Source organism: Podarcis pityusensis, assembly GCF_964106645.2.
Source record: "Podarcis pityusensis genome assembly, chromosome: 4".
Classification (NCBI taxonomy): Eukaryota; Metazoa; Chordata; class Lepidosauria; order Squamata; family Lacertidae; genus Podarcis; species Podarcis pityusensis.
In genome coordinates this window covers 64,340,993-64,355,074 of record NC_138027.1, presented here as the reverse complement: position 1 = coordinate 64,355,074, position 14,082 = coordinate 64,340,993, and the positions used below count along the sequence as shown (strand labels likewise).

Genomic DNA, 14,082 nt, shown 5'->3' with positions numbered 1-14,082 from the left:
GAGTCTGTAACCTGAAGCATATGTAACCTGAAGCATATGTAACCTGAGGTACCACTGTACCTCAGTCACTGTACCACAGTCAATAAAATCCAGTCCTTAAAACCAAATCAGAACAGCACTGGAGGAAGGATGCCTGCAAGGCTCCTTCAAACCCCAGCGAGTCTTGCTGTTAACCAAAAGGTTGGTGGTTTGAGCTCACCCATTGATGGCTGTGGACAGGAGTTCTGCATTGGGGGGGGGGGAGTGGACTAGATTACCCTTGGGATCCCTTCCAACTCTACAATTCTATTATTCTAACACTGGAACACCAAAAATTGGCCCAGGAAAGGTTCATCCCATAACTTTATCTCAGAAAACGGGAGGTGTTAGCCATAGAGGTTTTGCCCCATTGCAGTGTTATTCCCAAGAGCCGTATGCCCCACATCCCAGACATACGTAAATGGCAGCCATTTTGAGGCTGTGTACATATACCTTGAAAACGCCATTGAAACACATTCGTTCCTTCAAATAATTATGTTCATTGTAGTTTGCCTCTAAGAGAGCATACTAGTCCCAGTGGGCACCAGACAACAGTGGTGTTGTCCCTTCTACTGTTCCATCCTCACAGCTTCAGAAAGGTCAAAGTTGTTATTCTGGATTAATACAGAACACATGACATGATTTTTATATCAACGGGATTATTGTTATACATGTATTTTTAGTAGAAGTATTTCTTACATACCCCAACATCCATTTCTCTGGATTAACTTCCTCTGTCTCTTTACAAAGTTTCTTTCCCACGTTAACTATTTTAGTAAAGATTAGTGGCTTTATAATACAATAATTGCTTTCTTTTTCTTTTAATTGGGTATTTGGCAGCATTTGAGTCCAAATTGTATAGCAATTAATACTGGAAAAATAGTTAATCCAAAAAACTAAATTGTCACTCTTTGCTACAATTGGAAAGAAGGCGCTTTCTACAAAACACTGGGATGGAGGATATGTTTAACATAAACACTGTTGTTGCCATTACCACAGGGAAGAAAGTTAATGGGGAAGAATGATCTTTCTTTGAGATTGTGAACAAAGAAAAGAGCAGAAGCTTTGCAAAGAAGTAGATAGATAAGAATTTTTAAAATATGCTAGGTTGAAAATGCAGTGTTTGTACATCCTTTCACTATATATACTTCTGACAGTGTAATGAAATACATGTTTACCCAAATGTAGCTCAAGTTGATAATGTTTATGTCAATATACTGTCAAAGCTCTATTTGCATGATGTGATTTAAGTTGGATCCCCACAGCCAAACCCAGAATGTTTTTATTTGAAAGTGAGGGGGTGGAGAAGGCCACGGCAGACAATACATCAAACATGGGAGTAGAATCCCAAGGAACTATATGTGGGAGATTTAGCGACCAAATCTAACAATGCATATTTTTTGCTAATTAGCATGAGAAGGGGTTAAGACCACAGAGCTGTACAGTGGTACCTCGGGTTAAGAACTTAATTCGTTCCGGAGGTCCATTCTTAACCTGAAACTGTTCTTAACCCGAAGCACCACTTTAGCTAATGGGGCCTGCTGCGCCGCTGCCACGCGATTTCTGTTCTCATTCTGAAGCAAAGTTCTTAACCTGAGGTACTATTTCTGGGTTAGTGGAGTCTCTCTCTCTCTCTCTCTCTCTCTCTCCCCCTCCCTCTCTCCCTCTCCCCCCCCTAATTTTTTTTTATAAATATTTTTTAAAGGATTTTCTTGTTTTACAGAAGTGTAGTGCCTCATTGTTGTTTTTTCATGTAACATTTGGGGGCAGACATGCCTCCTGTTGCTCCAGCTCAGGCACGTGCCCAAGGCTGTTTCTATTGTAAATATAAATATTTTACCTGTATAGTTTTTACTACTGTTGTAGCTGAAAACCAATGCACGACTATAAGTAAGTAAATAATATTTTAAACTTGCTTCCCAATCTTCCCAATGCATCCCATCGAACTACTTTCCAAAATTTGATGTTAGTTGTCTGTCTCTTTTGAGTGTTTTACAGGAAGTGCGTAAAACAGATTGAGTCTGAACTTTGAAAGCAAATCTACCTGGACATAAAATCTGCATATCAGAAAGCAAGTTTCTAGGCTAGCTTTTCTCTCTGATATGTAACGCTAACTGGTCTGACACAGATTAAATAAATAAATAAATAAATAAATAAATAAATACTGTCCAGTAGCACCTTAGAGACCAACTAAGTTAGTTCTGGGTATAAGCTTTCGTGTGCATGCAGGTATCTGAAGAAGTGTGCATGCACATGAAAGCTTATACCCAGAACTAACTTAGTTGGTCTCTGAGGTGCTACTGGACTATTTTTTATTTTTCATTATTTATTTCAGTGGAAGCACTTTCATGATGAACTACTATGACTTAAAGCAAGCTTTCTCCTGTGAGATTCTATCCTCATTATTTCCCCATTCAGACCAGGACCACTCCTCTTTCCATTCGAAATCATTCAATGTGCACTTTAGTTGTCCAGTTTAAACTGACGTTTCGTTTGATTCTGAGCTTCGAATCCCAAATCAGACCAGTGTCCTGGCCTGCTAATAATAACCCCATTCCTCAGAACAGAGCCATGGGGTGAGTTCGCATAGGAGAATCCGATTTGAGAGAGAATAGCTCCCAGATTTAGGGATAAGTATCACAAAAGAAATGCCTCCTGTTGCAAGCATATGTTTTCTGATATGGTGTTCATTTGTTTGCTATGAATTATAGCTGTGTGTTTTTTTCAGATAAACTATGAAGATATGGGCTGGGCAGCATGTGAAATCATCCATGGCTGCAGCCTAGCTGTGGAATGTGGATTAAGCATTTTTATATCTTAATCCTCAACATTGGCCTAATATGACACACACACACACACACACACACACACACCAGTTCTCAAGTGCAGCTGCACTGGTTTATTTCAGTTATGTGCATCCGGTTTTTATACCATGCTGTTCATGAGCGCACCACATGTATTTCAGCGTTAGCAGAAATTCCTTCATAGAATACTTGTCAGTTTTAGTGGCGACTGCCCTCACGTTGAATGGCAGCGGCCCCTTAATTGTTTGCTCACTCAGGACTGCAAGGAGGGATGGTATCTCGGGGTTCACAGATCAAATGGGTGTTGCTGTGAAGGGCAAATGAGGCAGTCACTTGCGAGGAAGGGGCAGGAAGGAAGAGATAAGGAAGGAGCAGGACAAGGCATGTCCAGTGGCTAACTCACAGGACTGGTCTGTCGGGCAAAACAGGGTGAGCGGAAGGAAGGCCAAAAGGACTGGTTAGCGCCTGTACAGAAGCCAAACTATTACTGCATACAGTACTTCTCTTAACTCGTCCCTTTCTTGTGTTGGTAGGTCCCTCTGCATGTAAAACATGGGCTATTCCACACACCCGGCAGGATGTTTTATCCATAATGCTGTTCATGTTTCTAAGGCCCCATCTGCACCATAGATTTCAGTTGGTACCATACCACTTTAAACAGTCATGGCTTCCCCCCGAAGAATCCTGGGAAGTATAGTTTGTTAAAGGTGCAGAGGGTTGTAAGGAGATCCTTATTTCCCTTACAGAGCTACAATTCCCAGAGTTCCCTTGGAAGAGGAATTGATTGTTAAACCACTCTGGAAAATCTCTGTGCAGGGGGAAAGAGGTCTCCTAACAACTCTCAGCACCCTTAACAGACTACACTTCCCAGGATTATATGGAAGAAAGTGTTTAAAATGGTATGATGCTATTTTAAATGTATACTACAGATGGTAGAAGCAGAACTGAAAATGCACTTACCTACATAAGGTGTAGCAATTCGCCTTCCCTCTCCTCTTCCTAGAGGTAGCTGTTGGAGCAAGGTCAGCATGTAGCATGTCAGGGTAGGTGGCCTTCCGATTCCACTACTGTTCCTTTTTCGTTCTGTGCATCCTTAAGGCAATCAAGAAGATATTTGTAATACACAGAATGGGTTTGTTGCTCTAATGTAATTGCAAAGAGATGGTTAAAATGTACTGAGTTACTGCCATCACTTGAGTTACATAACTGCTTTATAATAATATCATTTCCCCTGTATGTATATATAGTAGTACCTTGGTTTACAACCATAATCCGTTCCAGAGGTCCATTTGTAACCCAAGGTGCGCTTTCGCCAATGGGGCCTCCAAAAAAATTTGTTCATAATCCCCAAAAAATGGGTTGCAATCCAAAAAAAGTTGCAAACCGGGACACACACTTCCGGGTTTGACGTGTTTGTAATCCAAAACATATGCAAACCAATATATATGCAAACCAAGGTACCATATGGATGATAGTGGGTTACAATGAGGTGGCTTTTTCTTTCTTGCTATACATGCAAAAGGCAAATTGAGGCCATATTTGCCACCACCTCCCTAGTGGGGCTGAAGCTCATGCTTTGTATTGTGTTGCCTGTTCTTCCTCCCCTTTGAGGCTATATGCACACTAGCAGCTTAAAACATAGCACGGTTGTGTCCCACACCCTGTTTTTGAAGCTGGCATCTGTGCATATGCAGCGGCTGTCTCAAACATACACATCTCAGCTTAATTGTGACAGGAACATGTTGGCTTACCTTTTTAAATCAGATGGAGAGAATGCATGAAACAGCAGTATTTGTCAAGCAACTACTGTATAGGATAGATATGGATTGTGGCTAAAGTCATGTGTATTTATTTATTTATTTTTCACCGCTACAAACACGAGATGGGAGCTCACCGAAGCTAGACTAAATGGTAGCGTGTCCACAGCCACACAGTGTTGCACTCAGAAAACAGTGCTCAGGAAAAGCTTTAATGAAACCAAATCCTTGCATGAGAGGTGTCTGGAGACTGGCCACACTAGAAACTACGCCACTGCGGCTGATGGAATGGGAATTGTGGTTCCCACTGTGGCATTGTGTGCATTGTGTTTCCATTGGTGCAGGTGTATGCGCAGGGGCCACGTGCTCAGTTTTTTTCAGTTGCTTGCCTCTGTATGTGGGTGGCAGATGGGTGTGGTTGCCAGCATGGTCCCCAGTTAATGGCCTGTAGTGTTTTTTCCCAGGATACTGGGGAAAATGTCTGCTTTTTTATGCTGTTTTTGGATTTTCTGTGCTGTGTTTTCTCCTCCCCTTCTGGGCGAAGCATGCATGGGATGTGGCAGTTTATTTCTTTTTCTCTTCCCTCCCATACATGTAATTAGAAACATACAAGGTCATTTTTCCTGCTCTCTAATAAATTTTGTTCTTTTACCTATCAGGATGATCAATCTATGCCCCTCCAGATTTTGTTGAACCACTACTCCAAACACCTCAAACCACCGGTCATGCTGGCTGGGGCCGATGTGAGCTTAAAATCACCCCAAAAAAAAGCTCAATAAATTTGTGGGTGTTAGGAATTTTACTTTTTGAAATATGGCAATCCTATTTCCCAGACCATACATTTATATATGTGGGAGAGGCTAACCATAGTTAATACAATCCAGATGGTGACTGCGTCACTGGCCATAATTTCCATCTGACTTATTTGTTTATAAACCTATAAAAAATTCTAGAGGCCCCACATCTCTGCATCTGCCTAAAAACAAAACCAAATGGCCAAGCTGCTTGTACATTATTAGAAAGAAGATTACCATATAACACTGATTCCTCTCTGTTCGTCTCCTTAAAGCAAGGAGTTAGATGGAACAAGTCTTAACAGAAGATGGTGTTCAACCTGTTACAACAAAGTTAAAAATTCACAGGCTTTGCAGGCAAAAGGTCCAGGGTTCTGTTCCTGGCACCTCCACACAGGGTTGGGAAAGACTCCAGACAAAATCCCTGGAAAGCTACAGCCAGTCAGCATTGACAATACTGAGGTAGGCAGACCAATCGCATAAGGTGGTTTCTGGAGTTCTTGTAAAATTGTACCCCAAAGCTACTCAACTGTGGTATTCCTTTTTGAGCAGGGCTAATAGCAACCTCTGTGAGACAATTCAGACTGGGGACCTGGCATAGGTTTCTTTGCTCCCCTCCCTCTCCCCAGCACCACTTCCTTGATCAAATTGTGGCCCTTCTCTGGCAGCTACTTTGAAGTAAAGGCAAAGGCAATGAGAGATGTCACATAAGATATGTACCTTTAGGCAGTGCCATAGCTGGAGAGGGAGGGGCTAGCTGGGTTTTTTGCCCCCGGTGAAGCCTCCAGAAGGTCGACATTGAGGCTCCCTGCCTGTGTACATGTGTATGCAAATGTGTGTGGAGTGTGTGCCAAGCAGGGTGTGTGCCAAACAAGTGTTCCAATATACCAGACTTGCACAAAGCAGGTTTTTGTTTTTGTCTTAATTGTGTAGCCTGTGACCGGTCCACAGAGGAGTGCCTGGCCAACAGAACTAGGGGATGTGGTGATAGATGGCACCTAGCAAAACATTACCGCACAGCGCACAGGTAGAACCAAAACCCACCTACAAAATGAACTTCAATACCCTCATAGTTGGGTAGTATGTGATTTATGTTGGATTTCCCCCCTATTACCACATTGAGGGCTGATTGCTGTTTGTCCTGATTCCCCTGGGGGAAGCGAGGGGCAAACAGAGGTATGGATAAGCCCAACTGGGGATCAGGAAGGTAAAAGGTAAAGGGACCCCTGACCGTTAGGTCCAGTCGTGACTGACTCTGGGGTTGCGGCGCTCATCTCATTTTATTGGCCGAGGGAGCCGGTGTTCAGCTTTCAGGTCATGTGGCCAGCATGACTAAGCCGCTTCTGGCAAACCAGAGCAGCGCACGGAAACGCCGTTTACCTTCCTGCCGGAGCAGTACCTATTTATCTACTTTTGATGTGCTTTTGAACTGCTAGGTTGGCAGGAGTTGGGACCGAGCAATGGGAGCTCACCCCGTCAAGGGGATTCGAACCTCCGACCTTCTGATTGGCAATCCTAGGCTCTGTGGTTTAACCCACAGCGCCACCCGCGTCCCCTCAGGATCAGGAAAATTCGAATTAAATATGGGGGTTGGGCTTGGGCTGCCGCCTGGATGAGAACAATGCTGTGCAGATGATGTGAAAAACACGTGTGCATAGGATGCTAAACTGCCATATATACCGGTATTTAGTCCTCCCTTGTGAGCATATACATCAGTAGGTGGGATAGTAGCCCTTGTGGAAGGCTGTGCCGCAAGGGGGGTTGCAAGGAGGTCAGGAAGCCTGAGACAAAGGCCCTCTCCTCCCTCCAGGGCGCGGTGATGTGCGGGTTGCTCGCTCCAGAAGGTGGCGGTCTCCGCCCAGCCTTGCTTGCCTTTTGCCTCGGGCCTTGATGAGTCAGAAGTTTCCACCCGGCATCATTTCCTGGAAAGATGAGGTAAGAAGTGAAGGAGGAACGGCGGGGAGGGGGGGAGAATAGAGAGGCAACTTGTGATTGGCTGGGAGTCGGGATGGCGGTGGCATAAATAGGGGCTGCTCGGCGGGCACCCGGAGTAGAGCCCGCTGCGCCCTCGTTCGCTGCCTTTGCTGTTTCGCTCCGAGAGCTGCTGCGGGATGCTGGCAGCCTGACTGCGCCTGTGCCGCCGCCGCCGCCGCCGCAGCTGCCCACGCCGCGCCCGGGACGCGAATGAAGAAACTGCTCCTCCTGCTCTTCAACTATCGGGGACTCACGCGAGGCGGGGGACGCAAAGGGAAACGCCGCCGAAAATGGCCTCGTTCCGTATCCGCGCCGCGCGGCCCGAGGACTGCGCCGACCTCCTGCGCCTCATAAAGGTAGATCTCGCTCTGCGCCAGGCCAGGCGCAGGCAAGAAACGAGCAGATGCAGTGAACAAGAGTGGAAAAACAAAAGTCACTTCCATTGGCCTCCTTTCGTCTTGAGCCTCTTGAGAGGTTTTTCCTTTTTTAAAATATAATAAAAGTTGTTCTCTGAACTGAGCGCGCCGTCCTGGGTGGCGGAGGGGGAAGGAAGGATTGCGCGCTTTTATCTTTGCCAACCAGAGGGGCTGCTTAGCGAGTCACGCCAAAGTAGGGCATTTTTATCAGTTGCCACCACACGCCTTCCGACTTTTTTAAAAAGGAACGACAACAAAAATTAGTTAAGGTGGGATAAAAGTAAGAGACTGGACGACACGGATCTCTTAGTATTTTTACCCCTAAATAAGCCTGCACCTGCTTTAGGCGGTTTGTGTAGCAAACCAAAATGCTAACGTTTGACGTGTGTATAGCGAGAGAGAAATTCCCCCGTATGTACTCGGCAACACACCAGTTTAAACTGCAATCTTACACGTTTGGAGTGTAAACATGGCTAGAAATTTTACCTTGGCAGTTACTCTGGAAGCAAAAACGGTCTTGTGTTTTCGATCTTTCAGGAGTCCCCCCCCCCCCCCACGTCCAGTTCTTGTCTAGCTTAGCACATACAGTTCAAGGGCAAAGGTAGGCCACTGAGGGTGGGAACTGTTTGTTCTGCAAGCGAAATAACTTCCTTCTGGGCACAGACACCTTTGCCCTCCTGAGTTGGCAAAACATCCTCTTCCTGCTGTTGCGAAATAGGCTGCCGACAGTTTCTACCCTCTGCACAAGTGACTGCTGTAAAGAAAAAAAGGAAGCAAGGACCCAGCTCCAGAACTGCACTTGAAAGTGATTCAGCTGTTCATCTGGTCTAATTCCTTTGATGGGATGTCCCATTAGATACAAACATTGAGGAACACATATTTCACTTGGGAATTCCCCCCCCCCCCAAAAAATAAGGTTTAGCATTAACTTACATTTCTTAAATACATTGGAATTATTTTGTTAACCCTTTCGTTCCTGTCATTTTAAATGCTTAAAACATGTCAAGAGTGGAACAGCTTAATTCCGTGCATCCTTATTTGGAAGTAAGTCTCATGCGTTCGTTAGGGCCTGTTTTGGGGACAATGTGTGTAAGGGCTGCCTCCTTAATCTTCTTTAGGCAATTCCCTCGGGTCCTTCAGGGTGTAGAATCAATACTGTAGATAATCCATTAACTGTATAGTTCCCTACTGAATTTTCACTCTTCTCAGAAGAGAAGCAGATAGTACTCTATAAAATGGGTTTTTCTATATAGACTATGGTCCATGGCGCAAGAAAAAGAAGTGCAAAATATGTTAACAGAAGTTGGTCTAATGAAATATAACCAAACATACATACTTTGTTTTGGACAGGAGCTTGCTAAATATGAAGAAATGGAGGATCAAGTGGTACTGACTGAAAAAGGTAATATAAAATAAGACAACCAGGACAGTTTTATGACAATTCAACCTGGGGATAGGAAAACTAGCTAGATAATACATTTATTGTAATCCTGTAGATCTACTTGAGGACGGCTTTGGAGAACATCCCTTCTACCACTGCCTTGTTGCAGAAGTGCCAAAAGAACACTGGACAGCTGAAGGTGAAACTTTTTTAAAAAATTAATTAGAAAACCACAGAATGTAAATAACAATGCTTATAATAAGTAAGACTCTAGCTGTACTTCATTGCAAAGGTGAATGCTAAAACTTACTGAACTTTTCAAATGGTATCTTATTGTTCAGTTATCCTGAAGGTAATGGAGAACCAGGTATAATCGTAAAAGAACAAAACTATAATTCCACTTCGTTACATGGCTGTTTTTGTTTGACCCTAACGTATCACTATGTAATCCTGTTGAATCACATGTTTTCTTTAATTTGTCCCCAATCTTCAGGTTACAGTCTCTAGCTTCGCCATGTACATGGCCCTTCCGTGTACATGGATGGGCGGGGAGGTAACTAAAAGATCCGTTACACAATAAAGTAGATGATCATGATATATGAGGTAAGGTCTCCAGGGTCAAATCCTATTCCAAAACATGTACCTCAAAAAGAAAGAGAAAAAAGCATCTACAAAACACTCGGTAGATCAGAAATCCTGTATGTAACTCTGTTCCTTGGATTACATGTAACAATATTGAAGTTCTAAATATGAATATTGACTAGGATGTAGTAAGGATAGTGAACAATTGTTCCCTTTGCAAGCAGAAGCATAGGAGAATGACGCAAGCAATGAAACAAAGAAAACACCTGAAAGCAATCACTATTTCCTTGAAATACTCATATTGGAAAAATAATAGCTGCTGTATTTGCTCTTAGCTGTCACAAAGGCAATCCTGTAGTCTCGTCCTTTAAAAAGAAAGAGTGATTGCATTGTAAACAAATGGACATCAATTAACGTGGAAAACAAACTTCAGGGGCTTTTGCTTTGGGAGTTTTATGTTCCAAAATCTAGAAGGAAGCAGAGTTGAAATGTTTGCCACAATATTCTGATCTGCCGTGTAAAATTGTAGAAGCCTGAATTGTTTTCCAAAGTGGTATCAATAGGGTATGTACAGAGACTCTCCAGCAAAAGGCTATAATTATGATGTAATTGTTGACACAACTTGCCAGGTGTTGCAATTACGTAATTCCTGGGTATGTGCAAGAACAACATGAAACTGTGACCAAAAAATATGATGCTGGTTTTTGAGGGTCTTAGAACTTTCCAGGATGGCCTTAACGTGCTAGGAATTCCTATCTTACTTAAACTGCAATTCATTATAATGTATGATGAGTGCTAAACTTGGCTTATTGCAGCATAAGATTAATTTTGCATGTTCGGAGTGACTATTTTGGCACAAGCATGTGATATTTTGTATATACTAACTTGTTGCTTTATTAAAAAGGTACTCTAAGTATGCACATGTATATAAAGTAAATATGTTTTGTTGCAGGATACAGTGTTGTGGGCTTTGCCATGTATTACTTCACATATGACCCATGGATTGGAAAACTGTTGTATCTTGAAGACTTCTTTGTAATGAATGAGTTCAGAGGTACCATTTAAATTTTAAGGAAACATTTTACAATTAAGTTTGATTCAACTCTTCTAAAAACATGACTAATAAAATTGCACTTGTTTTATTTTTAGGTTTGGGCATTGGTTCAGAAATTCTAAAGAATTTAAGTCAGGTAAGAAGTTGATATGGGGAAAGTGTTCTAAAATGATCACTTAACCAAAGTCACACTTAGTTGGGAAATTATTCAATCCAGATTGTGCAGTGCCCATGGATAAGTGTGCCTTTGATTGAGCTTGCATAAATACAGCATAGAAAGCAGTATCCCAATAGGTAAAAGAAGTACTTTTATTTAGAACACATGTCCCAGCATGTAATTTTTTTTGCATAAATGTTTTTAACAGAGTTGTGTCATTAAAGCATTTCCTGCACCTATTGGGATATCTCTCATGCTGCTTTTAAATATCCTTCCTTGGATTAATGGTGCTACCTTCTTTGTGACAGCCTGGCCCATGATAGAGTTCTCTGTGGTAGCACACTGCCTCATTGTTCTGATGATGGGAGTGTTCAGATGACCAGTCCACCTTGGAAACATCCTCTCAAATGAGGTATAAGCAGTAAACCGCATGACCAAATGTAGCGTGGCTCAGTACCATGTGTCTTATTTCAAAGAAATATTGTACAGCAGTAGCACACCACTATATTTGAACTTGTGAATATTGCAATATCCACCAGGCCATTCAGATACTTAGGGTTCCCCTTCTGCTTCAGTTGCATATTGATATTATTTGTTCAAGGTTGCAAACTGCTCAAGAAGCACATTGGGAATGTTTTTTGTAACTTATCCTAGAGCTCTTCGTTTTCAAGAGATTAATACTGGAGTAGGGAACGTAGAAAATAGATCAAGTAGGGATTCAGTGAAACAACGTAACTGCTACCACATCTGGAAATTCCCTACATAGAACTTTTTTAAAGAAGCAGTACCACATCCCAGCACACAGAAATACTCCCTTAATTATTCCTGCCCATTTTCTTTCTCTAGGTGGCTGTCAAATGTCGTTGCAGCAGTATGCACTTCTTAGTAGCTGAGTGGAATGAGCCTTCCATCAGGTTCTACAAGAGACGGGGAGCTTCTGACCTGTCTTCTGAGGAAGGATGGAGACTTTTCAAAATAGACAAGGAGTACTTGATGAAGATGGCAGCTGAAGAGTGAGGAGCTGAGCTCTCAGGACAATAGCAATTTGCATCCAATAATTCCTTTTTGACTGTCCTTCCTGTTTCCTATCCAACCTTGTAGTAATGAAATAAGTTAATATGGACCCTAATTCAAAAGCTTTTATTACCAGTGGCATAAATATGATTGTTTGCTGGAGTTTTGGGACTCTAATCCCACAGGCAGTGACAGTTACAGAGTCAAGTTACTTGTCTGTCTCCATCCCCTCATCAGTACACCTCTGATCCTGAAATGTATATTGTATATAACTTCATTCTTGTAAGTGTCATTCAAATGTGTACAGTGTACACACTGGTAGGGTTTTTTCTTAATTATTTGCATTCGTAAGCAAATAAACTGTTTTTCATGCTAGCGACCACAAACTGGTGTAATATTTTATTCAATGGTTCTTTGATGCACTTGTTTATAATGTACTTTTAGACCCATGAAATTTCATTAATATCACTGTGGGAAGATTTGCAAAGACTTTTGTCCACCCACCCACCCACCCATCAGCTGACTTCGCTGGTGGTGTCATCAGTTAATGAGCTGCAGGACAGGGTTAATGTCTGGTTTTGAGCAGTCTTTAAAAGGCTGCCACAAGACTTGTTCTTGCTGCAGTGTACTAACAGTTACCCTTTTGTAAATCATAGTCCAAGTGCTGCTTAGTTATTTCTGAGTGGGAAGCAGTAAAGAAAGCAAAACAGTGCTGTGTACATACCTGTCTTTAATGGTTGCTAAAAGCCAACGTGGGTGGCGCTGTGGTGTAAACCACTGAGCCTTGGGCTTGCCGATCGGAAGGTCGGCGGTTTGAATCCCCGCGATGGGGTGAGCTCCTGTTGTTCAGTCCCAGCTCCTCCCAATCTAGCAGTTTGAAAGCACGTCACAGTGCAAGTAAATAGGTACCGCTCCAGCGGGAAGGTAAATGGCGTTTCCATGCACTGCTCTGGTTCGCCAGAAGCGGCTTAGTCATGCTGGCCACATGACCCAGAAAAACGGTATGCGGACAAACGGCTCCCTCGGCCAGTAAAGCGAGATGAGTGTCGCAACCCAAGTCGTTCATGACTGGACTTAACTGTCCTTTACCTTTTAAAAGCCAACAAACTTGTTCATTCCACCTCCTGTATTGTTTTTCTTTCTAACCTACAATTATTCTCCCCACCTCCCCGCAAAATCAGTATATACAACTGTCCTCTCATTGCTTAAGAGTCAGAGAGTGCCGGTTATTTCCTGTTAGCAGTAGCTTTGGCACGAATTTCCAAGGAAAGCCCCCATTACACTCTGTTATAATCACGGTCTGAGAATGATACTGAAGAACGTAATCTGAGTTTCTTTGGCTAACGTCAGCAAGTTGGGCACATTTGGCATCACTGACTCATTTCCTGTAGAGCTTTTATTGTTTAGCTTACAAACCACATTTCTCATACGTTATACCTCTAGGCACAAGTCTTTTTAAGGAAATGAAAAACACCTTTAGTACCCTTTTATATATTAAGGGGGTGGGGAAGCATGAAAGGCATACACACAGAAAGGTATGCTACCTTTTCTCACACCCATCCTCCTGTATCTCTCTCTTGGGTTGTGATGGGCATCCTGCAACTCTTAATGTTGGATTCCCAGCTCCCACTAACTGCAGCCAGCCTGTCTAAGGAGCTGGGGTGATGGGGGTTGTGGTCCAGGAGAACCTGCAGCCCATCCCTGCTCTATCAAGAAAACATGATTTCAATTAGTAGTAATTCTCATTAGCACTTAGTTTTCCCCTGCTAAAGCCACTTTGTGATGGGTGATCAATAGCAGACCAGGACTGCGGAACCTTTTTCAGCTCAAAGGTCACATTCCTTTCTGGCCAACCTTGTGGGGGCCCTGTGCCAGGTATGATTGGGGCTAGCGACAAAAATTGATGGAGCAACCAGTGTGAGTTTGACCTTGGTACAGTAGCCTAGTTTTGACACACACACATATCCCTCTGTCATCTTTATCCAGGCAAGCAGAAGGGATTATGAGTTGAAGAACACGTTCCGATCACACAAAAACACTCAAGGAGGATGTGTTGGTCAAAGTGTGGTCTGGAGAATCCCGAGGGCCAGTTAGAAAGGCCTGAGGTTCCCCGTCGTCCCCCTGCTTTTCA

At 43.0% G+C, this 14,082-nt stretch overlaps 1 protein-coding gene across 2 annotated transcripts; it reads left to right on the top strand.

The window, feature by feature from the left end:
* The first annotated feature begins 7,405 nt into the window (after window positions 1-7,405).
* SAT1 (spermidine/spermine N1-acetyltransferase 1) lies at window positions 7,406-12,337 on the top strand. 2 transcript variants are annotated; one of them, XM_081001681.1, is made up of 6 exons: window positions 7,406-7,703; window positions 9,114-9,165; window positions 9,260-9,343; window positions 10,679-10,780; window positions 10,876-10,916; window positions 11,784-12,337. In XM_081001681.1, the coding sequence occupies exons 1-6, from the start codon at window positions 7,638-7,640 to the stop codon at window positions 11,952-11,954; spliced, it is 516 nt and encodes a 171-aa protein (XP_080857807.1). In that variant the 5' UTR covers window positions 7,406-7,637; the 3' UTR covers window positions 11,955-12,337. The 2 variants fall into 2 exon arrangements, with proteins under 2 accessions (XP_080857807.1, XP_080857806.1); XM_081001680.1 differs by lacking the exon at window positions 7,406-7,703 and having other exon boundaries at window positions 7,767-9,165.
* Window positions 12,338-14,082: the final 1,745 nt, after the last annotated feature.

What these genes read in the sequence shown, in the direction of transcription:
- SAT1 (XM_081001680.1), top strand. Translation starts at nt 9,027, where the DNA reads ATGGCGCAAGAAAAAGAAGTGCAAAATATGTTAACAGAAGTTGGTCTA. An exon ending in AGAACACTGGACAGCTGAAG is followed by an intron (nt 9,344 to 10,678) that starts GTGAAACTTTTT and finishes GTTTTGTTGCAG; the next exon opens with GATACAGTGTTGTGGGCTTT. An exon ending in TTCTAAAGAATTTAAGTCAG is followed by an intron (nt 10,917 to 11,783) that starts GTAAGAAGTTGA and finishes TTCTTTCTCTAG; the next exon opens with GTGGCTGTCAAATGTCGTTG.